The sequence below is a fragment of the Petromyzon marinus genome, chromosome 40, assembly GCF_048934315.1.
Source record: "Petromyzon marinus isolate PM22_M1 ecotype Great Lakes invasive population chromosome 40, UKy_Petmar_22M1.pri1.0, whole genome shotgun sequence".
NCBI lineage: Eukaryota > Metazoa > Chordata > Hyperoartia > Petromyzontiformes > Petromyzontidae > Petromyzon > Petromyzon marinus.
The window spans coordinates 305,926-333,025 of NC_133706.1; the positions used below are offsets into that span (position 1 = coordinate 305,926).

At 53.8% G+C, this 27,100-nt stretch overlaps 1 protein-coding gene across 6 annotated transcripts in view; it reads right to left on the reverse strand.

Annotated features, from left to right (window-relative positions):
- Positions 1 to 27,100, reverse strand: part of LOC116950729 (solute carrier family 12 member 1) — a 135,807-nt gene that overhangs the window by 45,108 nt on the left and 63,599 nt on the right. For 5 of the 6 annotated variants that reach the window (XM_076072996.1, XM_076072995.1, XM_032968744.2 and 2 more), the window contains 6 exons: positions 15,477 to 15,572; positions 9,427 to 9,566; positions 6,694 to 6,804; positions 5,514 to 5,625; positions 1,385 to 1,512; positions 186 to 270 (listed from right to left, as the gene is read on the reverse strand). In XM_076072996.1, coding sequence (XP_075929111.1) covers positions 186 to 270; positions 1,385 to 1,512; positions 5,514 to 5,625; positions 6,694 to 6,804; positions 9,427 to 9,566; positions 15,477 to 15,572 — 672 coding nt within the window. Of the gene's footprint in view, positions 1 to 185; positions 271 to 1,384; positions 1,513 to 5,513; positions 5,626 to 6,693; positions 6,805 to 9,426; positions 9,567 to 14,529; positions 14,626 to 15,476; positions 15,573 to 27,100 lie in introns of all 6 variants that reach the window. The other variant, XM_032968742.2, reaches the window with a different exon arrangement.

Sequence of the window (27,100 nt, forward strand, 5' to 3'; positions counted from 1 at the left end):
AGAGGGACACGGAAACTCCAAATACACAACAGGCGGCGGGGTCGGGATCGAACCCTCGACCTCCTGTATAGCAGGCGAGGTAGTTAACATGCCGCCAGCGCGGCGCCCATGGCTGACGAGAGAACGCTTCCTCGCCCCCCGCTTGCCCGGCATGAGGCGGCCGGCGTTCCACAGGCGGCTCTCACCTGTGCTCATGGCGACGCCGAGGTACGTGATGGTGGTGATGAGGATGGCCAGCATCGTGCCGCGCGGGATGGCTGCCTGGGGGTCCTGTGGGTGCAGAGCGCAGTGGTGGGCGGGGCATGGGGGGGGGGGGAAGGGGAAAGTTGGCGGCACATTCACCAATTGTTCACAGTCTCTTGATTTCGACGTTCCGATGACAGGGGAAAATGTGTGGGGGGGGGGGCGAAAGATAGGGGAAGAAGTGGGTGGGGGGGTGGGGCACGGAGGTCGTTCCTCAAAGTCATTCCCATTCATGACGGTTGTGAAACTTACGCAGTTGGGTTTGAAATGCCTTAAAACTAACACCTAAACTATTTTCTATTTTACCATTGAGCTATGTGGCTCTTTATCAAAAGCAACCGGGCCACAAATGACAGCTCAAGGAAGCGGCTTATCGCGTGCATATTTATAGCAGCCAAATACTCTAAACGCACGTTTCTCAAATGTGGGAGGGAAAAACCGGAGGACCCGGAGAAAAATCCACACGACCGCGGGGAGAACATGCAAACTCCAAAGATACAACAGGTGTCAGGGTTGGGATCGAACCCACGACCTTCCTGTATACCAGGTGAGGTAGTTAACATCTTCTAGCCACCGCGGCACAAGGGGGTGGGCGTTTAGCAGCTTGTTCATTCCGCGCTGTTTGCCACGCGTCTCTCGTTCGCATCGTTAAACCCGAAGATGCGTTTGCATAGAACTTCCATTGATTGCACACGCGGTTGTTTCGTACACCCACAATTCAAATGCATGCATTGGGCGCATTTCTGACCCGTGTGTTCCTCTTGTGGACATCGGCTCGAATGAAGTCTGGGGGCGGGACGCGTCATGGCTACAACGGTTGATCGCTGCGTGGTCAAGACGGATGACGGAGTGGCAGCCAAATAAGGAAACACCTCGGAGTCTACGTCACCCCGCGGAGATGGAGCGGGGAAAGCGGGAATTAGAAGGATCGTTGTATCGTGGGACCGTGAGTAACGGCCACGGCTGGAGGACGACTTCATCCAGGAGGTTATGGCTGATGAGGATAATGATGAAGATAATGAGGATGATGATGAACCTGATGAGGATCATGATGATGAATAAGAGGAGGATCGTGATGATGATGGACACGACGATGATGAGGATCGTGAAGAGGATGATGCGTGTGCACGCAGGAGCTCACGGCGAGGTCCCCGGAGATGTTGGCCCCCGCCAGGATACCGGTTGCCGCCGGGAAGAAGATGGCAAACACCGAGAAGAAGGTTTCTCCGTTTTGGAAATCGGGTCCCATATTCTCCGAAAAAATTTTCGCTGCAAGGAAAAACGAACACACGAGCCTACGGTCAATGCGGGTGCGTGCAGTCACCGTCATCAACATACAACTCACGAGTACGCCTGCTATTCGCGCCCAACTTACACAGCGCAAGGCTTTCGTCACCGAGGCTGAAGAGTTCACAGGCGCGGTCTGCGGTCGATTCTCGGGGGGGGGTGGCGGGATGACGATTGCGACGTGCGTTTCTCCAACACGAGCAATTTGCGAGTCCCGCAAATTTGGAACGCACCACACAAAGCCCTGGTCTCTGTGTAGTAACGCCACAGGGGCTGTTACCGTCCAATGGGAAGAGAAGGTGGCGCCAAGCCTATGGACGCTGCCTCAGTGTAACGGTTGCCGTGCGCCGGACCTCCAATCCAGAGGGTCGCCAGTTCGATTCCATCTCCCGGCGATAGCAGTTCATACAATGGGGGCGAGTTTCTTAAATCTCCGCCACCACCTCTGTCCGTCCACCTGCACCACAATTAGTCAAATCGGGTAGGTTGCGTGTGGTGGTGGGGTAAAGTGTGGGTATGGCCCCCCCTTCTTGCAAGACGTCTGTCCAGCATCAAAGCGTAGGCCTAAAATACCCTCGAGATGTCCCCCTTTAGCGGAGGCCCTTTGGCCAAACGGTGGCATGGGCAAGCAATCGCAGGGCTCCACCTTTACCATTTGTGTGCCTATAACGGTTAAAGTTCAAGTTGATTTCGTGCAACCCGGGGGTGAGACCTCAAGAGGCTTGGACAAAAGTCTCATTTGCAAGAGTCACCCGGGGGGGGGGGGGGGCACCAAAGTGACAAAAGCAAAACAAATATAAAATAAAGCACAGCAAGAGAAGCAAATAGAAATAGCGCAGGGCCGGTGGCGGTCCCTCCCGGCTACGGAACGCCCAAAAGGAGCGCCCCCCCCCCCCGCGCTCGTCGGCCCGGTCCCACGGCCACTGCCGGCCGCCACCGGGCGGCCGCTTGGGCCCCGCGACCCTCGGCACACACAATGGCCAGCGCTGTCGGAGAGCTCCAGAGGAGTCGTAAATCGGTTGCGAAAAACCGGTCGCCCAGGGCGGTCAACGACCCGTCGATTCCCCAAGAGAAGTGAGGTAAGGTAAAAAAAAAAACCCATCTCAGGCACCGCTGCTGCCTTCTGGGGCCATTGAGGCCTTACAAGAGTTGCTGCTACAGGGCTCCGCCTCCTATCTTCGTGCAACGCCACAAGGCCCTCAATTCACTTCCGGCTTACTACCACGAGAGAGCCAAATCTCAACGGATGTCAGAAGCCGAGCCGCATTGAGCATGGTTAGTGCGTTAATTGCAGACTGCCTGGGAACACCGGGTGTTGCAGTAGTGTGGGCCCCCAAGATGGATACAGCAATGGATCCTCTAATCCATATGTGGATGGGTAATGCTAGCATCTTTCTCAGGTCACTATGCATGAAAAGGCAGAAGTGGTTAACATCCAAGCATAGCGCAGCCTCTTTCGGAACGTGATGCAAGCAGCTTTAATTAAATGACATTGCTGCTGCTGTTGTTGTTTGGCTTCACGGTGGGAGGAAACTGGAAATACCCGGACAAAACCAACGACGCCATACGAAGGGCCGATTGCCCGAAACATCGCCGATCACACGATGGTGTTCTTACGGAGTTTTTTGTTGTTGCTGCTGCTGTGGCCACATCGCTCGTTTATTTTGCGGCGCAAAGAGGCGAGGGGGCATTTAAATTGAGAGCCGAGCTTTACCCGGTGGAAACGAGGCCATGGGGGAAGGCGGCTGGAGGGGGGGAAATCACCTGACATCTGTTTTACCAGTCGGGAAAAATAGAGCCGCCACCAACCAAGGTCCGCAATACTTTCCGACGAATTATAAAAAAAAAAGTGGATCGTTTTACACCGGACTCCGAAACGCCCGCAATCATATCCAACGAATTTACGGGATTAAATTTTAATTTAAAAATAAGTTACACGTCTGTGGCAATGTATTGCTGAATGAAGGTCCCTCTCTTCTCCACAGTGTTGTCGGTCGTCGTAGTTGTTGTGAACATACTTCACCACTTTGGTCAACATGGGTTGTTGGAGGCGGGGGGGGGCACGTGCCGCAACCGGTTCAGATTTCACCCGTCCACCGACATTAGCCGTGGGCAGTGGGTATGCTTACCACTGCGCCACCGCTCCCCGTTAAATTATTTACGCTGCGTCGATAGCTTCCACCCCCCTCAGTTTTGAAACCATTCCAGACAAGCACGGCACCCATCTGTTCCACGCACTCGCCGTAACCTGTAAACATTTAAATTTTAATCTCCTGATCTCATCGGCACACGAATAGCTTCACTGTATAAACTAACGCCATTCATTCACTCGTTCATTGGGGCCGATCAGACCTCTATGTGCTATCGCCAAATGCCATTGCGAATTGCCGACGTAACACAATCACAGACACATTTCGAGCATCCGTGTGCTTCCTGAACAAAGAAGCCATCCCGTCGAGTGATATGCGTGCTTTGCACGAACAAAATTCTGTCTTTGAAAAGTCTTCCCAAATAAGGACGCAGACAACAACCAGGTGCGAATGATTCTCCTTACAAGTCTCTTGAAATAAATCAGCTCAAGACTTGTGTGTGGCCTCCCACATTCTGAATGCTTCCCCTCTCTCCGCCCGCAGTGAAAGTAGACACCGCTCCTCCGCACAGCTCACTTCTGGTCGCTCGTTTCGATCGCGCTCATTACACACAAAGTGCTTGCCACAAATGAGCCACAATACCTTTGCTGTTCTCGTCAGGGGGCATGGCCCATCACGAAAACTTCGGCCATCCTCGCAGCAGAGGCTTTTGGCTCACCATCGAACAACGACGGTCAACTGTATCGACCGCTTTCAGATGCGCCCTTCCTTCCGATATTAGGAAGCCACTGGAGCTATGCACTTTCAAATCGAGATTGAAAACTCATTTCTTTACAACTTCTTTTTGTGTTTAGTTTGTTGTCCTTCCCCCGAACCTGCAATTAGCACGGTTGGCTGCGTACGGTGCGAAAGAAGTTCAACATACATTCGTACATCTTGAGCTGTGCCCTCCTCTCTGTCTGTCTTAGGGGCTTCCATCCTGGCATCCCTTCCGAATTTCCTGATGATCCTACCCCCCACCTACCTGCCCGTGGATGGCAACGGACTCGACCACTCACCATTCCCATGGTGTGCCACGGGTAAACACAGTTTTATGCAGTGCGACTGACACAATTAAGCATCGCAAACGAATCCAAGAATAGCGACATTGTACAATGCGGAGAGAATGTCGCACGTCTCTTGGCTGTGGGATCATATGAGCCATCGATAATTCAAAACGTAATTATCTGCAGCCTGGGGTGCCATTCAAAATTGAACTTTGTTACTTTCAAAGTCAAGCTTCCTGGTCTTATTCATTTGCCTTTTAAAAACCAAAGCCACTGCAAAATGTACCAGTTGGTCAACATAGTTGAAAAACGCGCGACAGTTAACGCAGGAGTCATAGTAGAGGCATGGCCGTAGACAGGAAGAGAGGATCCCCGAGAAACCTGGAGAGATTACGGAACAGACCCGGGTGGCACTCGGCTGCTGACTTTTACACCGAACGTCACAAATCAAGAAGATAGGTGTGATCCAAATAAACTGAAACTTCACTTTCCCACGTGGATATTCAGTGAAACCCTAATACAGGTGAAGGCCTTCCCTACCCACACCATGTTGGTCACTGGTGGCCGTTTGACCATTATGTCACCATTCTGGCCAATGCGGCAGGACCGGCTCAAACGTAGCCGTGGCCGAAATCGAACTCAGCCGGCCAGGGTTTCACAGCGCAGCGCGCCAATCGCTGTTCCACCGCTTCCCCTTCACAAACCCGTACACAATTCGTAACCATGTCAGATCCTACGCCCAACGTTTGGACGCGTGCACGGCCAGAGTCGATTTTTAAATCGACGAGTTGACCTACGTGCGTCGCTACGTCGCTGGTGGTAAATGCGACGACCTCTCGACGCTCACCTTGGTAGCCAAAATATCCTCTGCTCTTCTTTTCCTCAGTCGGGGGGATGAAGGTGCCAATGAGGAAGTTGGCGATGGCCAGCAGCAGGATGACCAGGAGGACGATCTGAGCCTGCGGTGACAAGCGGTCACGCGCACGCGTGTGCGGATTAGCGCCCGGCATTACCGCGCGATCGTCGTTCGGCGCGCGTCGTACCGGCGTGACGCCAACTCGGTTCGTGGAGAAGCCGTTCCCGGCACGTGGGGCGAAACGTCGGGCATCGTGGCGAGACAACGTGCGGCGGCGCCACCTGAAAAAAACGCGTCGGAGGAGCGGTCGCCAAGGCGAGCGTCCCCGCCCGCGATTGGGTCATGGCGGTCGGCTCGTGACCGGTCACGCTTCCTGGCCGGCACCACGGGCGTCGCGCCCCGCTCCAGGGTTGTTGTTGAGGCATCACCCACGAGGCTTCACGCAGGTGATGAAATCACGAAGCGAGAGCCTCAATGAGCGCCATTCACAGAGACCGCCCCCTGCACCCCCACCCCCACAGCAGCGATGAAGAAACCTTCCATCACGCGGCATCCATTACTTCGATATGAGGGCCTCCCCAGGGGTTGTTTGACCAGATTTAGCTCACCGCACTCGTCAGTGCGGGTTAGTGAAGGCGACGAGCATAGAAGCGTAGTAGAAGAATGGGCTATGCTGTCCTGCGTCCTCTGAAGTCTAGAGCCTATATAGACACCTGTCATGTGTGGAGATTTCCCATCCAAGCACCATCCAGGCTCATGCCTGCTTAGCGTCGGAGCTCTGATGAGTGAGGGGGGATTCGGGGCAATTTGGTCAAAGGCTCATTTTTTTCTCATGAAAATATTTAGGCTTTATTACGGAATAAAATTGCTACCCCTTGATCGCTGGGTTTGTAATCAGCTATGGTCAATCCACCGTTGGATGAAGACCTCTGCCGAGACTGCCGCACTGAGTTTCCAGCTGCACTATCATCGCGGGGGAGGGGGGGGGGGAGATGCCCATACTTCACCAAGCTGGCCAGAAAATTTGGTCACAACATCACAAACCAGGACCCCCCCCCACATCTTCTTACAAAACGAGTCTTGGACACAGCGAGGACCATCCTGGCCAAACAGATTAAAATAGCCAACAAATAAGTCAAAACATTTCCACCGATTAAAAAAAAATGGTTACCTTGGCCTCCCATTCCATGCCGGCCACCGATATTCCTAAGAGCAAGATGATGGTGATGATGCCGATGATGCGGATGTCGTTCGTCTCGTCGATCATCAGCGCGTTGTTTTCCTGCAAAACAATTCGGGAAGAAAGCCACAGGTGCGGCGGCGGCGGATTGTTACCCGTTTCGTTCCAAACAGAGGAGAGAAAGTTTTGGTAAATTCACGCACGCCACATTGGATCATGCACCACGTTCGTCTTCGGAGTATTTTAATTAGCGGCGCAATGGTGAGCCCGACGGCGGGTGGCTGTCGGGGCAAAAACTCGATTTCGTATTTAAAAATAGGCCCCCGCGTCGGTTTTGTGTTTTCAAACGTCAGTCAATGCCGGTCAGGTGCGCATTGGGTAAGTGAAGGCGGGGGAGCATAGGCACAAGAGACTAGAAGTACAGCACAACCATAACCTTTTGGAGGCGTCGACCGTTGCGAGTGACCGGCTCTCAGGTGAAGGACACGGTGACCCTTTATTCGTCAAGTTTTGGGCAACCCTACGCTCAAGTTGGCCGGATTTCAAGCACGCAACTCCCAAGAGAAACACAGCGATACGCTAACGTTTGCTTTCACGGCGATAGTTACCGTTACCGCCACGTTACATACCTATGGATGACAGCGCTAATAATGCGTAAACGCTTTCATCCTTCATTGGGGAGCGTTCAATAGAAAAATGTCATTCCCCCGAACCTCAATTCCATTTTTTTTCCCTGAGTCCCTTACGCGACAGCTGAACATGCCCTCGGGACAGGGTTCCGGCTGCAGCGCTACAACGCATCCCCGGGCATAATGCGGCGCAATTTTACACCTCCGAATTACGCCGCGTGGCGCTCCGATCACGTCGCGCAGCTGCCGTTTTGTGCAATCAATCTTCGGCGCGCCGACTGATAAAAGCCACGCCGCTGCTGGTTAGTTTGTCGCTCCTCCCCCGCACCGCCGATTAGCACGGTTGGCTACGCGCTGTGCGAAAGAATTTCAACATACATATGTACATCTTGAGCCGCGCCCTCATTTGTCCGTCTTGGGGACTTCCGCCCCAGCATCCCTTCCCTCTTTCCTGCTGATCCTACCCCCACGCCTATCAGCCCCTGAACGGCAACGGACTCACCCTTCCCGTGGTGTGCCACGGATAAACAAAGTTTAATGCAATGCGATTGACACAAGTTCAACATACATTCGTACTGTACACACATACATACGTAAAGGGGGCAATTTGGGGAGAGAGGAGCCGCCTGACGTCGTCAGAACCGTTCCTGCCCCCCTCCCGCCTTCACCGACCCCCACACGGAGCGGCGCGTTGAAGCACCCGGCGCCTCCGTACACAGGAGGTCGTGAGTTCGATCCCGACCCTGACGACTGCTGTATATTTGGAGTTTGCATGGTCTGCCTGTTGTCGCGTGGATTTCTCTCCGGGCCCTCCGATTTTTCCCTCCACATTTAGAATCAACAACATGCGTTTAGGGTATTTGGTTGCTACTATAAATTGATAAGCCACTTCGTTGAGCTGTCATTTGTGGCCAGGTCGCTTTTGAAAACGAGGTATATAGCTCAGTGGGCCTTACCTGGTAAAATAAAACTTAAAAAAATGTATCCATCAGTTGATAAGAGAATTGCACGGAATTGATTTACACTGTTACCTGCTTTGACGTATGGATCAAAACAATGGGACGTTGACAAAGAAACAAAGAAATTGGGACAAGAGCTGAAAAGCATTGAGAGATGCCCGCTTGGAATTACACCGAGACACAACGACGTGGAGCACATGGATTGATTTTTTTTTTAAACCAGCGTAGCATAAAGACATCGTTTTGACTGTTAAGAAAAGTAAGGAGGTGCTTGGGGCAAGACACGGCACGACCAGAAGGGACGACGGCCGATGGTCAAGACTAACGACGGAGTTGCAGCCAAGGGAGGGAAACGCGGATTAGATGAGCCAGGTGGAGGGGGGGGGGCAGGGACCTTCATCCAGTAGCGGATAGCTCGCGTTGTTGATGTTGCTCCGTGGGACGACAGACTTGTCGCGAGGGCAGCAGTCGCGGCGCGAACATAGGGAAGGAGCCGATTGCGATCGAAGCAAAGAGCGCTGCGAGCAAAGGATTGGATTTTCCAGTGAAGGCGTGACCGCATGCTCATTTACCCCCCAACACACTTGCCACAGCAATTCGATTACAGGGATATTTACGATCGTTTGATTGAAGAGATATTCTCAATTTGCACTGCGGCCAGCACTCCAATGCGAGGCCATCTGCCGAAACTCCTCATTCGAGGCCTCGGCACCACCGGGTGTTTTTTTAGGGTTTCATTTGCGCTTCCTTGCCAACGCTGAAAGCCTAAATGCATCGACTCTGTCCGTGCGTCCGTCCGGAGATGATCCAACACAAATTACATTTCAGTATAATTGTTGAGCCGTTAAAACTACTCAAACTAATGAGCTCTTTTTTTCACAAGTAACCTGACCACAAATGATAACACGACAAAGCGGCTTATCATGTGGAAATTCATAGCAGCCAAGTACGCGACGTACAAACGTGAGAAAAATGTAATCAAAAGCGTCTCCGTTTACAAAACTACCGAGTGAAAACAAAAACCTGGCGAGAATCCGAAGGTGCGCGCGATTTCACTTCCTTGTTTTTCTCAATCTGAATGCGATTTGGAAATTTGGCGGCGGCGGCGGCGACGGGGAGCAGGTGGGGGAACTCACCTTGAGGATGTCTCGCAGCGTCTCAGCAAAGCCCACCACGTACATCGCCACGGCGACCGCATTGGCAAACGCGAAGATGAGGCCGATGGAGCCGCCAAACTCGGGACCCAGGCTCCGCGAGATCAGGTAGTACGCACCACCTGCACATAGGTGTCACATCACGCACGGGAGGGGGGGGGGTCGCCATGGCAGGGGTCACGTGGGGGTCACGCAAGGGATCAGCACAGCAAGGGTCAAACAGAGGTCATCACAGGAGGAATCACGTGGAGGTCAGCACAGCAGGGGGTCACATGGGGGTCACGATAGGGGATCAGCGGAGGGGGTTTACGTGGAGGGGTCGAGCGGGGGTCATGGCAGTCGTCAAGTGGGAGTTACACGTGGGGTCAGCACGGCAGGGGTAACGTCGGTGTCGCACAACGGGGTCAGCACGGCAGGGGTCAAACAGAGGTCGTGGCAGGAGGGGTCACGTGGAGGTCACATGGGGGTCAGTACAGGGGTCACTGTGAGAGTCGCTCAGGGGTCAGGCAGTGTTGATGTGAAGGCATTCGGCATGCCTCGAATAATTGAATAATGCAGAGGAGCAGCCCTTCAAATGCTTGCTCATTGCCACTGCTGGTAGAAGAGCCTCTTGTAGAAAGCGCTCCAGAGAGCCCCTCTGGAGCATATGTTGGCCTGCTCTTCCACGCCAGCCAGACATCTTTCCGATGGTCATCAAACAATAAATCGTAAGTTTTTAGTTCTGGGGAGGAGGAGGACAAACCTTCTGGAATGGAAAGAGCCTCACCATCGAACAAAACGAAAATTATTTATCTAAATATCTATTTACATCATTCCTGATTGACCTGTGCGGGAAGTAGCTGCTCCGTGAATATCGGCATGCGATCTACGCTAACCTGGGCACTCTGGGCACAACGCAGGGCGGAGCGGCCTCCGCGTTTCCCAGAGGCTTCGCCCTGCAAGCGCGCAAGCTTTCCGCGGCTGTGCTTACACAGCACTCCGACGTCCTTTCACGTTGCACCGCGTGTTGTTGTTGTTGTTCGGTACGATGCCCAACAAAAAAGCGAAATATTCCTCAAGAAGCTCCCGGGCACATGGAGAGAAACTTGGGACATCACGGCGAACAACACGCGGCGCAACCCGAGAACGCGTCTCGAGAGGATGGCTGTGACGCCAAGAGAAACCTCCGCCCACACCCCCGCAGGTCAAAGGTCGTGCGTGGAATCTCACCCCCCCTCCGCGACATGACCCACGTGAACCCATGTGACCCCACACCCGTGAACACACGTGCCCGGCAGTGGCTGTCAGCACCTGCAGCACAAATGCGCGGGAAGCACATCAATTATGCACGTGCAAAGGAGGGAGAGAGCGTGTCGTCGATCCGTTGTCCAATTATCTCGACGTCTGTCCACACGCTAATCGCTTTGCGTGCGACCTCGGCGGGAGCAGCTCAGGGCAGGTCACAGCACAGACCACGTGCGCAGGCCAAATTCAACGGACCCATTGCCCGATCGCTCATTTGTTTCTACGGCAACCGAACCATGCAGTTGGAAAAACTTTCTTTCAGCAGACAATTTTTTTTTTGCACAGCTGCGCCATGAGGGCAAAGGTTGGTCGAGTCATCTTGCAACGGCTCGTGCTGCCAAAAAAATTCAAATGGACTCCCTGTGCTGCGCAGCGATGAGGTCTCAACAAACCGCAGCGCCGGTGACATGGATGGTGAATGTTTCGGCAATGGCCGTAAATGTGGACTTCTACCTTTTTGCGCATGTCCCTATTGCTTAGAGTACGATACATTTCCACCTAACACTGTGGAATGATACAGCTAAACCCATGATTCCAGGGCCCCTTCAGCTGCAAGGGATCCTACCCTTTGGCTTTGTTTGCTCATGCCTAACACTGCCTAAACTATTACTAAATTAAAAACTAAACTATTTTATATTTTACCAGGTAAGGCTCACTGAGCTATAAAGCTCTCTTTAAAAAGTGACCTAGCCACAAATGACAGCTCAACGAAGTGGCTTCTCATGTGGAAATGTATAGCAGCCAAATACTCTGAACGCACATTTCTATTAAAGCCATCGGCAAAGTTTACATCGCCCATCTTGACCGACCGTAGTCTTCGTCTAGGCCAAGAGAATTTTTATTTATTCACACTCGGGTAACCCCCCCCCATCGCCACGGGCCGCAGACATCTTCTGGAGAAACGGCGTTTCGCGAGCAAACAACAGAAAAAACAGAACTTATTTGTTCGTGGCCAGGCTGAGGTTTGGCGCGGCTGTGCGCCAAATCCCCCGGAGAGCCGCTCTCGTATTAAGCTTCATTAGAGTGTTGCTGCGATATTTTGGGTCCAAAAGCAAAAATGCAGCGACGAGCAAAAAGCACGCGTCGTTGACCATAAGTCATGGGCAAAGCTGGCAGCGGTGACCCTGGGCTAAGGCCCCTTTAATTATTGTTGGCCAAGTCAGTCGTTCATTTCATGTATTAGTGTTATTGTTCTGCCTTAATCCAAAACGACACGAACAACTCAACTCTGGCAGTGAATATAATAATAATAAAAAGTCTGGAATTTTTACAAGAATTACTTCTAAGCCAATTTTCATTTTTAGCGTATTTGTTTACCGCTGTACTTATTCATATCCAGATCTCCCCTTGAAAGCGAGATGTCTGGTCTCAATTTTTGTCTCATCCAATTGTAAAAGGGTCTCTGTAAATCCGTATTGATATTCTTACCTAGTTAAATAAATGTATGCGTCAGGAGTTGAATGAGTCGTTGATTTTATGAACTGCAATTAAATTCAACTGCAGTCAAATTTCACGCCGCCTCCTTAACACATTTATTTTCTCCTACCAACCCATCCACGGTTTGGTCAGGTTTAGGTTTTTTGTACGTAAAGGGCTGCGAACACATGCGAATAAGCGCCGTGTAAAAAAATATCTAAGTAAAAAAAATCGGCGTTACTTGGAGAGTTAGCCACCTGCCGATTTGTGTAAGAAATGAGAACTCGAGCCAAACCGAGCAGCGAGGCCAGGCACGCGGCCGGCATTTGAAGACGACGCTGGGGCACGCGGACGTCACGAGCCGCGCGAGCCGCGCGCTTCCGTGTGTTCTGCCCGTCGCGAGCATCCGGCGTGAACCCTGACCAAATGGATTAAATATTATCTCTCCAGCGTTGTTTTAGAGGGCAAAGGTGGACGATAGTTAATGATTTTCATACTTTAACTGGGACTGCTTCTTCCCAGCGAGCAATAAAGCGATGATGGGGGTGGGGGGGGGCTCTGAACGAGTCACTCCTCCCATGAACGATCCACCCCTGCACATTTCCCACAGGAAACGGTATGCGTCAAGAGTGACACCTCTCCCACCCCCCCGCCCCCCCTTATCTCTCAACTCCCCACCCTCTCCCCTCTCCGTTTGCTCTACTCCACGCGCACTCACCTACCCTCTACAATCTTACTCTACTCCACCCAACATACTCGCCTATCCACTTGCATTCTATCTACTGTACTTTTACATCTACATTGAAAACTCATTTCTTTAAAACTGATTTTTGTGTTTGGTTTGCTGTGCATCCCCTGCACCTCCGATTAGCACGGTTGGCTACGTACGGTGCAAAATAAGTTCAACATACACACACTCCTCTTCATGCACTCTCCCACCTCGGCTCCCCTCATCTCTCTCTCCTCTCCCCCAGGCACTCTCCTCTCCAGTACCGGAGGCCTTCTGACGAAGTCCCCCAGTCAAGTCAGCATTCTCTCTTCTCTCAGTTCGGGGGTCGCTCATTCTCTTCAGCTGCCCCCAGTCTGAAATTCCCTTCCCACAGCCCTCTGTGCTGTGGGCTCCCCGTCCGCCTGTTTGTTTATTTATTTATTGCCGATTGAGCCTACGACAGGCCGCCTCGTTCTCGCTCTCTCACCCTCTCTACAGATTAAACGTGCCCCGCACCAGCCTCCACACGGCGTCTCGACGTCACGCCCGCGGAGTCATCACTGCCCGAATCCCAACCCGCTGCGCGGACGCTTTGGTGGTGCAGGGAACGAGCGACGCCGGAGACGTGGTCGCAGCGCGAGACACGCCGAGCAAACCCAACCCCTACGCCGTCAACTCTGTCCGGCGGCGACAGTCGAGACGCTCGCCGGCTGAGCCGCCGCAGCGGTGGCCGATTCGCTCAAAACACGGAAGGAGCCCAGGAGGGGATCCACCGAAACCACAGTCCCCACTCCAAACCGATTCTTGTTTTCTGTTCGTTGTTTGTGCCTCCTCCAACCACCCCACCACCTGCATCTGATTGCTAGGAATTTGCCACCCAGCCAACCCAGACCCCCCCCTCATCATCCCAACCCAAACCCCCCCCCCCCAAAAAACATGTAAAACCTACTCACGACACAGAGAAGCACAGAGAAGAAAACACTGAAAACAACAAATGACAATGTTCACACGACACCCGCAGAATCTCATGCAGGCGATCTCATTGGGTGGAACACTTTGGCTGCCGACAGCCGACCGTGCAGTGCAGCCTCGTCCAGGGGAGTCTGGTGAACGGGCGTCGCGGCGCACGGCCCCGTTACTCACGAGGAATACAAAGGGGCCATGGAATCAAATTCACTCAAAAAAATTAAGAATACGTCGCTAATGAAATTTCCAATTTGGCGTGCAAACTATTTGGATAGACCAAGGGACCAAGTCTGATCATTTAGGGTGGTCCAAAGGAAGGGAGGGAGCAACGGAGGTGTATGTAGTTTACAATATTTTTAATGACTCGGTAAGTATTGTTATTAATTCCTTTCTTTCCCAATTTTAATGTTTTCCCTGGTGCGGCCCAGCACCCACCGGCCTCTGACAACGGGCCGTCGAAACCGATGACGCGTTCCGAACAATCCGTTTGAGACACTGAGTGGCTTCGTGTCGTAATGTTACGGCGCGCGGCAGAGCACGGCTGACTGTCGGCGGGAGAAAGCGTCACGATGGGTGCCGGGGGAAGGACCGACCTCGTTTACCGGAGGAGTGCAGGTGTGGCGGAGCGCGCGGAAGGGCCACGGGACTGTGGCGGGGCCCGCCCTGAGCGTGTGTAGCCGTGGCCCGAGCGAGCGAGCGGTCATGCTTACCTCCTCGTATGTTCCCGTTGGTGCAGATGGCCGACATGGAGATGGACGTCAGGGTCGTCACCACCGTGCTCATCATGATGATGACCATGGCGAGACCTGAAACAGCGCCCCTCTCACTGCTTTACGGGGCCTCGCCTAGCTCACCCACCTCACCCACCTCACCTACCTCACGCCCAGCGGCTGGCGGTGGTGCCATCGCCCCCGCGCCAACCACAGCCGTCGACGCTACTTCCTGCAAATGGTGCTTACTTCGCCGCTTGCCTCTCCGGACCTGGAACAGCGAGGCCTCGGCCTTCTTCCGGAACCCTTACCGCGCTGGTCCTCTGCGTAAGCGAGCAGGCGGACGCCTACGCTGCACGGTTAACGGGTCACGCAGTGCTCCCCTGTAAGAGCATGCCGGGCGACGCGGACGCCACGTCTCGCCATCGCCACCGGCGAGAACACCTGCCGACGTGGTGACGCGACGAGAGAGAGAGAGAGAGGGAGAGCCAAGCCACGCGGTTTACGATCGCCGCCAGTCCTGAACGGCAGCCGTGGTGGTCTTCGTCGTCGCTACTCGCGGAGCAAGACAGCGGAGGGAGAGGGACGGTTTTACCCACCTGGCGTCACCGATGTGATTCCGGAGGCCAAACCGGCACCACGGCGTCTTTCGAGGAAATCAGCACGCTCACACGCACGCACGCACGCACGCTCACACACGCGCATGCACGCACGCACACGACGGCACCGGTTTTGTTCGATCGGCGTCTCTGATTCGGCACGGCGGAAAGTGGAGGGATCCACTCGGCAACAATGGAAGGGACAAAACGAGACAAAGAGACAAGACAAGCGGCGAGACGGAATCAGAGAGGATCGCCCAAAACGCTCTCGCACACCGACGGGGTTGGTAAGGGGGGGGGGGGGATGGTGGACGACAGGAAACACAGCGGCCAACGCCGGCTCGTTACCTCCTCGCACAAATCCGTTGGTCGTAATGGCGGAGGTGGACAACCCTGTGATTGTGGTTACCAGGGTAGCCAGCAGAATTATGGTGGCGGCAAGGCCTGCGGAAGGAAGGCCAGCATCAAGCACTGCCGTACGGCACACGTTACACCACGCGCACACACGCACACACGCACGCACCTGCAAGCACCTGCAAGCACGCGCACGCAGGCAGCAAAGCGATGAGAGTTGCGGCAGCGGTTTCATCACAAAGTCGAGACGTTACGCTTTTGAATTATACGCGCACATCAAATTTAAGGCAAGATTTTCAAGGTTTCTTAACAAGGCTATGCAATGTACTTTCATAATATTCAATCACCTTTTTTTTTACATTTCAGATTTCAGTAATACACAACAATAGTGGCAACCAGGCATTGTGTCTATACCGGTGGTTCGTAACCACGGGCCACTCATCGGTGGGCCCCGCAAGGCCTTGGGGGAAAGTGGCTCACGGGGAATTATTGCATGAACTATTTATTTAGCATCTACACAAACTTTTTGCCGCCCGGCGGTCCTCGAAAAAGTTTTGGGGGTTGCTTGGGAGACCACTGGTCCCCGCATCAAAGTCAGAGCCAGCCGACAAGATAAAACGCACTTGGAACACACTTAAAATCGTACTTGTAATTAACACTGCCCATCGCTAAAACCAGGTAATGACATACGCTCCGAATGGTACACGGTAGGCGTGGCACCTGTACCACTGTCGGGTTCCTTGCCGTCCCCTCCGGCCACTTCCTGCAATTGTCGCCGAAACCCCCTCAACTACCATGATGGACAGCGTGACACGTGCGTACTTACCACCAAACCTCGACAAACTCTCCCCCCCCACCCCCTCTCAGGGTTCGCCAGATGCAGGGTGTCAAGAAAAAGGTACCATCTGTTATTATGAAGAGCTACTCTTACTTAGGACGGCAGTGTGCAACGTCTTTCTCGATTCGCGATTGCTCATGTCACCATTAAAACTTAAAATATTGAGCAAACTCGCACGTGTACCTACGTTTTTCTGCCGCCTCATCATGTAATATTTGCACACGTTTTTTGTTCATAATTTGCGAGCGTTTCGTTTACGACCGTTAAACACCTCATTTGTTAGCCGTGCAAATATTCCTCGAGGACCCTGCACTCGCTCTATGCAATATCGATGTCTCCGTCTTTTTTGTTGTCGACGCTGTGCTCACGCAGCACCACCGGTCCCGCCCTCGTAAATTGGCCGGGCCGATCGCTAAAAAAACACGGGACCGTCCGTTTAACAAACCAACTCAACCCCGGCCGATACGATGTCCGTGACCGGTGTTAACCGTGGCCGGGAATCAAATTCGAATCGCCGGGTTCATGGCCGAGCACGCTAACCGCTGTGCCACCGTTCTACCGGTTGTTAAATGAGAACCGTAAAATAAGACAACACCTTTGTTGACACGCTGTAATAAGGCAGCGGTGTTTCGCGAAGCAGGCGGCAATGCTCTTTTGATGACATTTGTTGACATTCTACAGTTGCTGGTAAGAAAACTAAAACAGAAAAAAAGTGTAGATGTTTTGTATGTTAATTTTATATATATGTACGATCTCGGCCTGGGCCCAGGGCCAAGGTTATCAGCCAATAGCCGAGGTCATGTTACTGAGGCCGGGAAAATGATCTGAGATGGGGCACACTCGCAGGGGAAGAGAACGTCCCCCACACACGTGGCCATTGTTTAAACCCCAGCAATCTTCCTCCACGTGACCGCAACTCGAAACAATGAGTGACATTTGCGCGAGCTTATATATATAACAGAAATAACAGCGAGTAGCAAGAGGACCTCATTGGGATTCGGCAGCTCCACCGCCGCCGTGCACCTATCCGTTGTACGATTTTCCAACGGGGCTCGTGGAACGTGTGGGGGGGATATCGGAAACGGGTAAACAAGTAAGCAGCACCGGAGGGGGGGGGGGGGAGGGGAGATTAAGCAAATTACCGGTGAAAAGAATCTCACAGACACAACTTCATTATTTCCTTCTAAACTCGACTTAAAGCTTTCGTGACTGCAGGAATACATATTCTATGGATCGCAACACAAGCAATCGAAGATGATTGCTTGTGTCGAAGACGATTGCTTGTATACTCTTTGGTTCTTTCGGTAAAGTCACGTAGGTATAAAATAAATTAAATCACGACGTTTCGGGCGCAACACAAGTGCCCGTCATCAGGTGGAAACAACCACAGCAAGAAACAAATTGCTGAAGTGTATTTTATACCTACGTGACTTTACTGAAAGAACCAAAGAGTATGGATCCCTGCAGTCACGAAAACGTCAAATCACGATGGCTTGTGTTGCAATCGAAACGTCGTGATATTATTATCATCGTTTTAAACTGCTTCATGATGCGATGGCACTTTGGGGGGCAGATTTGTGCCACAAAGGGCTCCACGTGTTAACCAAAAATACACCAACTCGACAAAACATCACAACAATTTAGACCCCATTTGCTTCTCTAGCGTGAGAGTTCACGTGACAACCTCGTCCATTGAAAATGTCGGCGTGGTCGAGGAGCAGTCCTCCAGACCACCTTGCAGACAGCTACCTGCATCGACGACAGATAATAATTCACAGCCGTTTGTGAAGCCACTGCTGGATGAATGCCTCCCCCCCCCCCCCCCCGTCGGTCGCGTCGCTTGAACACACTTCACGCTCTGGTAAGTGCGGATTTTAAGAAGGGATTGGGGGTGGGGGTAAGTGGGAGGGGGTTCAGAACCAGTTCAGGTATCGCTTGCCGTTGATGCGAGCCATTGCCAGGAATTGAACTCTGTTCGTCGGGTTTGTATTACGGTGCACCAACCACAATGTCGCCACTCCCCACGCACACACCAACATGTCACTTGCAAATAACAACTCCAACTCTCCAAACACTCTCCTGCATCCCCATCTCCTCGTCTCTCGAACCCGGAGCCTTGCCAATGCTAAATCACGTGCTCATTTGCAGGCCGGCATCTGCAGCTCCGAGCGAGATGCAGGCTCAACATCGCTTGGCTCATGGGAGAAGAGAAAAAGGGAAAAAGGGGAAGAAAAAAAAATCGGGCGGATTATCGGGCGCATTCCGGCTGATTTGGTCACAGCCAGAACGATCGTAGAGTGCAACAACAACAAAAAAAACGCAACCCAATTTTGGAGGCAGCAAAAATGCAGGCAGAAGCAGTTCGTGGGTCCCGATTAACGGGAGCACACGGCGACGATCGCTGGCGGTGCCCCGCGAATGACGATCGCGGTGTTTGTTACGAGCGGGAGCCAACACTCTCGAAGAGCTCTGCAATCCGTGCGTGCCAAGTGCGGCCGTGTTGTGGCTCCAGCTCTTAATTATTTTGCCGAGTGGTCGCTGCGCCGGCGCCAAATTTCTCGCCCGTTCGGGGAATAGTTTTAGCGTCGTGTTTTTTTTTTGTGAGGGACGGCAGGCGGACCGGGAGTGGCCACCAGCCGGCGGTGGGGCGGGCAGAATCATCATCACACGAGTGCATCTGCTCGTTAAAAACAATTGGACGTCTGCGAACCGCCGGCAAAAACAGGCTCTCGTTGCGATTCAGGCCTGCCAATCATGTCATCAGCATGTTGCTCTTTGTTTAATGTTCACAGCCTTGTTGGCATTGTTTATCATTTTCTGAGTAAATTTGTCCGACTTCACGCGAGCACCAACGCAACACCGCCGTATCATTTGCGCGCGACATCCACAAATCGCACATCCTTCAGACGAGCGAGTCAACGCGTGCATTGCGAGCCGTAATCGATTGACGTCAAATCCGCGAGCCGATGGCGTCGTGGCACCCCTAAAAATATCGCGCAAGATAAAACGTGAAAAAGGACAGCACGATGGAGTCCCTTGCTCCGTTCGGCTCTATCCCGGCTCCGACCTTGACATTTTTCGGGACAAAAAAAACGCAACGACTTCCGGCCACAGCGGGCGCTGGAAACGGATGGACAGGAAAAGGGGGCTCGCTAATAATAGCTAACCACGGGGGCTGAAACCTTCAGGTGCACGGCCGACAGATATCGCTCGCTGGTTTAGCAGGCAGGGGGGTGGGGGGATGAAAATGATATCTCTGCGTTTGCGCAGCGCGCGGGTCCTGAGGCCAAGAGAATTGGGGGGGGGGGGCTACAGTTTCACCGCCGGCACAAAAAAACTTGCACGCAACCCGATACCTTAGCGGCAAAACAGCCCCTCGCACGATCGTGCCGTGCACATCGCGTGCATATTGAGCCGAGCGGTCTCCTAGCAACCGCAAGCTCCGCTCCCGACGAGATGCTGCCGCCCCGCCATCGGCCACTGTACGTATGCCAATCCCATAGTCATTAATGATTGAGTGCTCGCCATCGATGACACACGCGACGATGACAGGCACACGACGTTCGCTCTCTATTTCAAACCCCGCCGTCATTGTCGTTGCCCGTGAACTATCTGCCGCAGGATGACGGATTCCCCCCGCGAAGCCGTCTCGCGATGCGCCGACGGAGCTGTTCTAGCCGCTCCATCTCGAATTTAAATCGTGGTTTAATTGTCAAATCCGGCATTGAAGGCTCACAAAACACCATAACACGCTGGGCGCCGTCATAATCTGTTAGATTCTCACCGCGGCTCCAGATGGCTCCGTTATCGAGAGGGTGCTAGAGGGCGGCACGGGAGGGGAGGCTGGTTCGTGCCGCACGTGAAGGCGGACACAGCCACGCCATGCAAGCTGGGGGAGTCCGACTCGCGAGCGGTTCCTCGCTTACATTACAAACGGGATCCGTGAGATTCACACCCCACTTTCTCAGGGAGTGCCCTTACCGCACCGTAATTATATTAATTACAACTACGCATCTCCTGGTCAACAACCCTGAAGAGAGACGCCGCTCGTGCGCTGCTGCCTACTGCAAGGTCCCCCCGTCGGCGTAAAATCGCCTCTCGTTTAAAGGAAGGTCAGAAAAAAACCCGCAGATTTAAAAAAAAAAAACGATAATTCGCATACAAAATAGTCACGGCCGTCTCAGAAGTACGCGAGGGGCCGCGCAAGGCCTCAGCGACAACTCCACCGCTTCCCGTTAAACGCCTCGCGCGCCACCTCCACGCGAGTGCCCGCGCCACCATAGCAACGACGCATCTCGGATAAATGCCACGATTGGAGTCACTCGGCGGCACTCTCCACCGGCTGCCTCCGGTGATCCTCCGCCGCCGCCGGCGCCGCCGGCGCCAACCGCCGGCATCCCCCCACTCCCGACGCCCGGTGCTGCGAATCCAAGGAGCGACGGGAATCCGAGAAAAACGTCGCAAACCCTGCCCGGCACCGACATGCGCCCTAAATTGGCATTCACCAAGACCTCTGAAACCTTTCCCTAATTAATCGCATTACCAATTAAAACTGGCCGTTGCCCAAACACATCTGTTTATTGCCTTAAGTCGGTGAAAGTGCTATCGTACGCCTACTGTATTGTGCACTTAAGCCTCTGCGGTGTGCATGGATGGATGTGTGTATTTTACGTGCGCGTGTGTGGTGCGTGCGGGAAGGATAGTCTAGCGGTTCGCGCACCGAGCTACGAACCCGGCCACCCGAGTTCGATTCCTGTTCACGGTCAACACGAGTAACAATTATCTGAACCGGCCCTGGGCCTACCCTAAGTCGACTCAACCTCAAGTGAGCACTTGGTGTGGTGTGTAACCAATCACCACTAGGGAGACAAAGGCAGCCGGGCGTGATGTTGGTCACCCATCCCCTCGTGTGCTGTGCCAGCCTTCATTAGGTGCTCGCTAACAGCACTTGCCCCAACAGTTTGTGTAAGGCTATATGGGGGATTGTTGTGTGTGTGGAGTATGTGTGTATGTGTAGGTGTGCGTGTGTTTGACAGCAAATCCAACCATTAAAAATGGCAATGCAACAGCTACACGGTTATTACACTCAGACATTTAATAAAAACTGCCATGGCCATGCCAAGTAGTAGTAACAGTGCCGATTAGTGACCCAGGAAAGCCTCACCGAGTCTCAAAACTCTTTTAGGAGGGTCCTGCATTTTGGATATTTGGCCAATTACATGAATATTTATTTGGCATGTGGGAAGAAACTGGAGAAACCCATCACGCACACCACGGGGGAGATAACAAATCAACGCTGCCATCCGCAGGCCACCTCGCAGCCCTGGTTGTAGGTCACCCATCCAAGTGCTCGCCAGGCCTAACCCAGTTTAGCGTCTGAGATCCGGCGGCATCAGGTGGGCGCGAACCTCGCGGGTTGTCATTCTGCGATCGTGGCCGTGGAATCATCGCGCGCTCCGCGATCACTCTTCTCGCGATAAGCGCCCACATAGAAACGTCCTGACGCTCGGCGATTTATCTTACATTTTCTCCTCTGCCCCTCCCCCCCGCCCTGGGTTGCCGATTAGTGGCAAATCGGGGGCCCCGCCAAATTGCGGTGACCTTGTTCCAATCTCGCGGGCGCCTACTGCGATTTATGATGCGACCCTGCTGCGTGGGGAGGGGGGGGGGCGACGCTTGCGTCAAGAAACGCAGCCATCAACTGCCTAGGTCGCTGTGGCCGCTTCCTCCCTGCAGACGGAACCTCTGGTTCAAGGGGGCCTCCTCAAAATCCACGCAGAGCCCTTTGGAATGCACCTCCTAACGACATCAGATTTTAGTCTTCATTTTAAGTTTGCCGAGCACAGACCCCCAAAGGCCCAAAACCGTCGAGCGGCCGACAAAAAAAGAGCACTGCCAACGTTGTAATGGATACCGGCAAATACGTTTCTTGAGTTGAGCAAGATTATTATTGTAGGAGGGAAAGAGACGACGAAATGGAATAAGCACAGAGATAAGTGCTGTGACCTGCAGTGTGGCGAGTGGTTAAATGGGTGAGTGGATGAGTGAATGGTTGAATGGGTGAGCGAATGAGTGTGTGAGTGAGTGAATGTGTGAGTGTGTTGCTCTGACCTGCAGTGCAGTGGGTGGGTGTGCGAGTGTTTGAATGGACGAGTGGATTAGTGAGTGAGTGAGTGAATTGGTGTGTTGTTGTGCGCTGCAGTGTAGCGAGTGGTTGAATGGGTGAGCGCATGAGTGAATAGTTGAATGGGCGAGTAAATGGGTGAGCGAGTGGGTGAGTGTGTTGTTGCGACCTGCAGTGTAGTGGTGGTCAGTGTGGTACGCTGAGATTGCAACATGTATGAAGGAATCAATGGGAAAAGCTCACGGGAAACGTAACCATGGTCGTAGCGATGGAAGAATGACGAGAAGGCGACTGGCCGTAGGTGAGGGGGTAACTGGAGCGATGAAGTCAATTTGTATTCTTTTATTCATTACTTTAAAACAAATCATCCAGTTTGGGTTTTCAAAATATGTTTTCCCACCCACTGATATTGACATTGATAAGTGTTTTACCGTCATCGTTTTGCCCATGAAGACGGCGGCAAACTCCCGAACGTGCCGGATCTCATTGGACCGCGGAAGCTAAGCAGGTTGGGGTCTGTCTGGTACTTGGGGATGTCAAACTGCCTGGGAATAGATCGGGTGTTACAGGCTAGGGCTGTGAGGTGCCCGGCAGAAGGCAGTTTAGCAACGGACACTTGTACAATCCCCTCGTGTGCACGGTGGGTTTCATCCAACGCGATGCCACACACGTTTGTAAATGGAAGTCAACAAAATTATTTCAAACGTGTAAAGCTCTGCATGGCATTCATTCTCTTCTCTCTCGCTCTCGCTTTCAGAGAGCTCTGGCTGAGAGAGAGAGAGAGGGGACGGCTCGGAGGCCAAGAGGAACAGCGCACACGCTGGCAGGCAGCAGCCAGGCGATGAGCCAGTCCAACCGACAATTGCCCAGGGCTCTGCAGTCCTCTAAACGTTTTCAGTGAATTAATGAGTCCTTATATGAACCATCCCGATGTAGCAACACCCTTCTGAAAAAAAATAACGAATCAGCGAGGCTTCCCTGGGCAAATCAAGGGCATCAGATAATAATTATTATTATTCATAAGAGGTTTTTTGGGGTTAGATCGCGTAAATATATAAATGTGTCGTGAAAACCTGCCACCACCCAACACAGCCAACGGGTCAACAGAACATGCCAAAAATTAATATTGTTGTTTGTAAATTTGCTCCCCTCGTTGCAAATAGCGGACCGCTCCGTGGAAATGGCTCTCCCCACCACCAACAACAACAACCGCCATTCGCCACTAAGTGGCGGTGACATTACCACGACGCTTGTGCCAGGCTATGTGCACCTTGAGGCCACGTGAAGTGTCGAATGCCCGCTGGCAGGAGGTCACGGGGCAGACCCAGGTGCCACGGGTCGACTGAGATGACTGGCAGATGCACCACCTGTGCCCCCTACTGTGCCAACCTGCTGTGTTTTAGCCACCCGGCGCTCCGCTCGTTGTTGTGAGCGTCGCTCCTCCCCCCTCCGTTGTTGTTGGAGGGCGACTGCCTCCAACTGCCCAGTAGCCTCCTCCAAAGAGGCCGATCTTGACACCACTGGTACCAGTCATTGGCAAGTCAACTGAGCTCCACATCCTCCTGTGCCACGTCACTCCATCTCTTCTCTAGCCCGTGCCGCGCCCATTTAGCCCCCTCGATCCGGCTGAACAAAAGCTGTTTAGGCACGCGGTGGCTGGGCATGCGGGCTACATGACCCAGCCAACGCAGCCCTGCCTGCCGGAGGAGCTCACCGATATGATCTGTGAGCTCCTCACACAATCCAGCCTGGTTAAAACCAAATGGATCGTAGGCAGGCCAGCCTAAATGTTTCTAACCGCCGAAGACGTTCCATTAGGGGGGGTCCACGTTTCGCAAGCGTAGAGAAGGTAGGGAATGACTGGTCGAGAAGACCTGAAGCTTCGTGCGGAGCGACAGACCAGGTAGCTTCGACACAGCGTTACGCAACCGATTAAAAGATAATGCCGCTCCCACCACCAACACCACCATCGCGTCCGCGCTGCTCCGTGTCGCACCAACGTCCACAGAGAGTCAGGGCGACTGTGCCCGAGCTTGCGGGAGAGCCGGCACTCGGCAATTACCCGGCACGGCCGCTCCGAGGCGCCGAGCACGCCCAATGGGGGGGGGGGGGGGGGGGGGGGGGGTAGAGTCACGGTCCGTTTCAAGAAAAATCGCATATTTTGCCATCTCATTCGAATGAATTGTTTTGCTCGTTGCTGTCCGATTGGTCCCATTAGACTCGCGGTGGCATTCACGTTACATTTGCATTCGTTTTCCTAAAAATGCATTCCAAATAAATGGCACTTTAACAATGTGATGGTAGGAATCGACTTTAAATCAATTAGCCGTCTATTGCCTAGGAGGAGGGAGTGGGGGAATGGGGTGGGGGGAGGGGATCCTTGAGGAGAACAAATTCCAATCGGTCTCCTCATGACTTGGATGCGCTTTGAAAAGCGTCGCCTCGTGCTCTTCAAACTCTGTCCCACGCTGTCGGCGGCAAACCTACAGATCTGTGTGGACACTGTGCGGTTAATCCTCGGCACACAACACTGTGCAAATGTGAGAGGGCCAATATTATTTAAAGACGGTTACACAAATTAACCGACATGTGCACGACTCTCCTCCGGCGGTGCGATAATTCATTAATATCACTTACAAATCCACATGCTCCCATCGTCATCCATACCCTCCCTGCCTCCACCTCCCAACCACAGACCGACGTGGGGAAGTATAAAATAAATAAATCTGACGCAACCTGCAACAGTGCGGGGACGCAACCTGCAACAGTGCGGGGACACTGCCAACCAGCAGTGGTGCCCACCGACCCCCGCCGTGCCCACCGACCCCCGCCGTGCCCACCGACCCCCGCCGTGCCCACCGACCCCCGCCGTGCCCACCGACCCCCGCCGTGCCCACCGACCCCCGCCGTGCCCACCGACCCCCGCCGTGCCTACCGACACCCGCCGTGCCCACCGACCCCCGCCGTGCCCACCGAGCACCGTCTAAGCCTTAACCCCGCTGGGCTTTCGAGACCTTGACTTAATTGTGCGCTGCCTTCCGGCTCGATATTGATCCCAGGGCAGGACATTTTTGCAGCCCCCGAGCGACGACAGCGAAGCCCCCCCCCCCCCCAGCCCCCCCCCCCGACGAGGTCAGTAACCGGCACCGCGTCCCCGGCTGTGTCGTGCCCACCACGGTGCACCTCGCCCCTCATCTCCGCCGCCACCGCAAACTCCGTCGCTGTCTTCGGAGAACAACGCCTCCCATTGTTTGGTTTCGCAACGAGCAGTCGAGCGCCAAGGTCGCCCAGCCATCGCTCCTCTTTGAACCCCGCTCTTTACGGTGTTTTTATTGCAACACCCCCCCCCCTCCCACCACCGGACTCACGGAAGACGCCCCTCGCGGTACACCGAGAAACGCACGCGGGTTCAGCGGAGGGAGGGAGGCGATTCCATCGAATGAACGGACAATTCCGCCCGCCTCAATTAGCGCAACACCCCCACCCCCTGCCGTCGAGTAAGGTGGTGATGCGGAGAGCACGCCGGTGCCCACCATACGAGCAATGCCTCATTTCGGCGTGACCTTTAGCCGAGAAGCGCCGTTTAAAATCGCGCCACAGCCTCACGAGACGGCACCTCGATCGCCTGAGGCTCCGCCGAGCTAAACTAAAAGCACGGGAGACGCTCATTTACTTGCGATTTAATTTACGGGTGCATTTCCTCATAAAAAATGGGGCATTTGTGCGGCGATAACGGCGCAGGGTCAGCCAGCGTCTTTCTCGCAGCAGATTCTTGAATCCGTCTGCGCACAGATTGGAGCGTAACCACTGTACGCCAAGCGTGGGTTTTTCCTCCGGGGTGGCCCTGGGTTTCTTCGCACGTGCCGCTGGCATCAACAACCCTGCACCGCGGGGCTAGGCCCCCCTGTTAATTGACCAACGGGCTGTAACGTTGCCCCACGCGCAACTTTACCGGAAATCCAAACCCCCGTCACACGTCTGTGCAAACCGGCTCGGCTTGCCCAAGCGCTGCCTTTCGAAATTCAAACGCCGATTAGCGAGGTTGGCTACGTACGGCGCGAAAGAAGTTCAACACACACACACGTGTACGTGTGTGTACGTACACACACCTGGCTACAAACGGGAGGGGCAACGCTAACGAGCCAAGCGCTCTCCGAGACCAATTTACTCCGGGCCACCGACATCCAATTACAGCGGCGCTCTCTCGCGCTCTCCCCCCACCCACTCGATCCTGCCGCTGCTCGACAGCGGAGACTCTGTACACAGACCAGGGGACTCTTCCCCTAAGGCTGGAGGTCAGGTCGTTGGGTTTGCAGTGCGACGGGCTAACTGCCGCTCCACGCGCGCGTGGGTCGACGCACAGAACCCGCCAGCGGGCGATTCTCTTTACCATCGCAGGCCGCATGCGGCGCAATGCCACGATGGCAACCGCCGGATCACTCTCAAAGTGCCAGGCCTCGTCAGACCTCGCAAGCAAAGCGGGGGGGGGCGGGGGGCAAGAGCCTGGTTAGGACTCCCGGGATGGGCAACCAACAGGTGGGGTGGGCGTGGGGCTGCGGCGTGCCGAGTGCTGCCCCCTCGCACGCGGTGCGGTTCTGGGATCTCTCTCCGGGTTCCTCCCGCAGAAAGCCACGGTGGCGAGACGTTAACTACCGC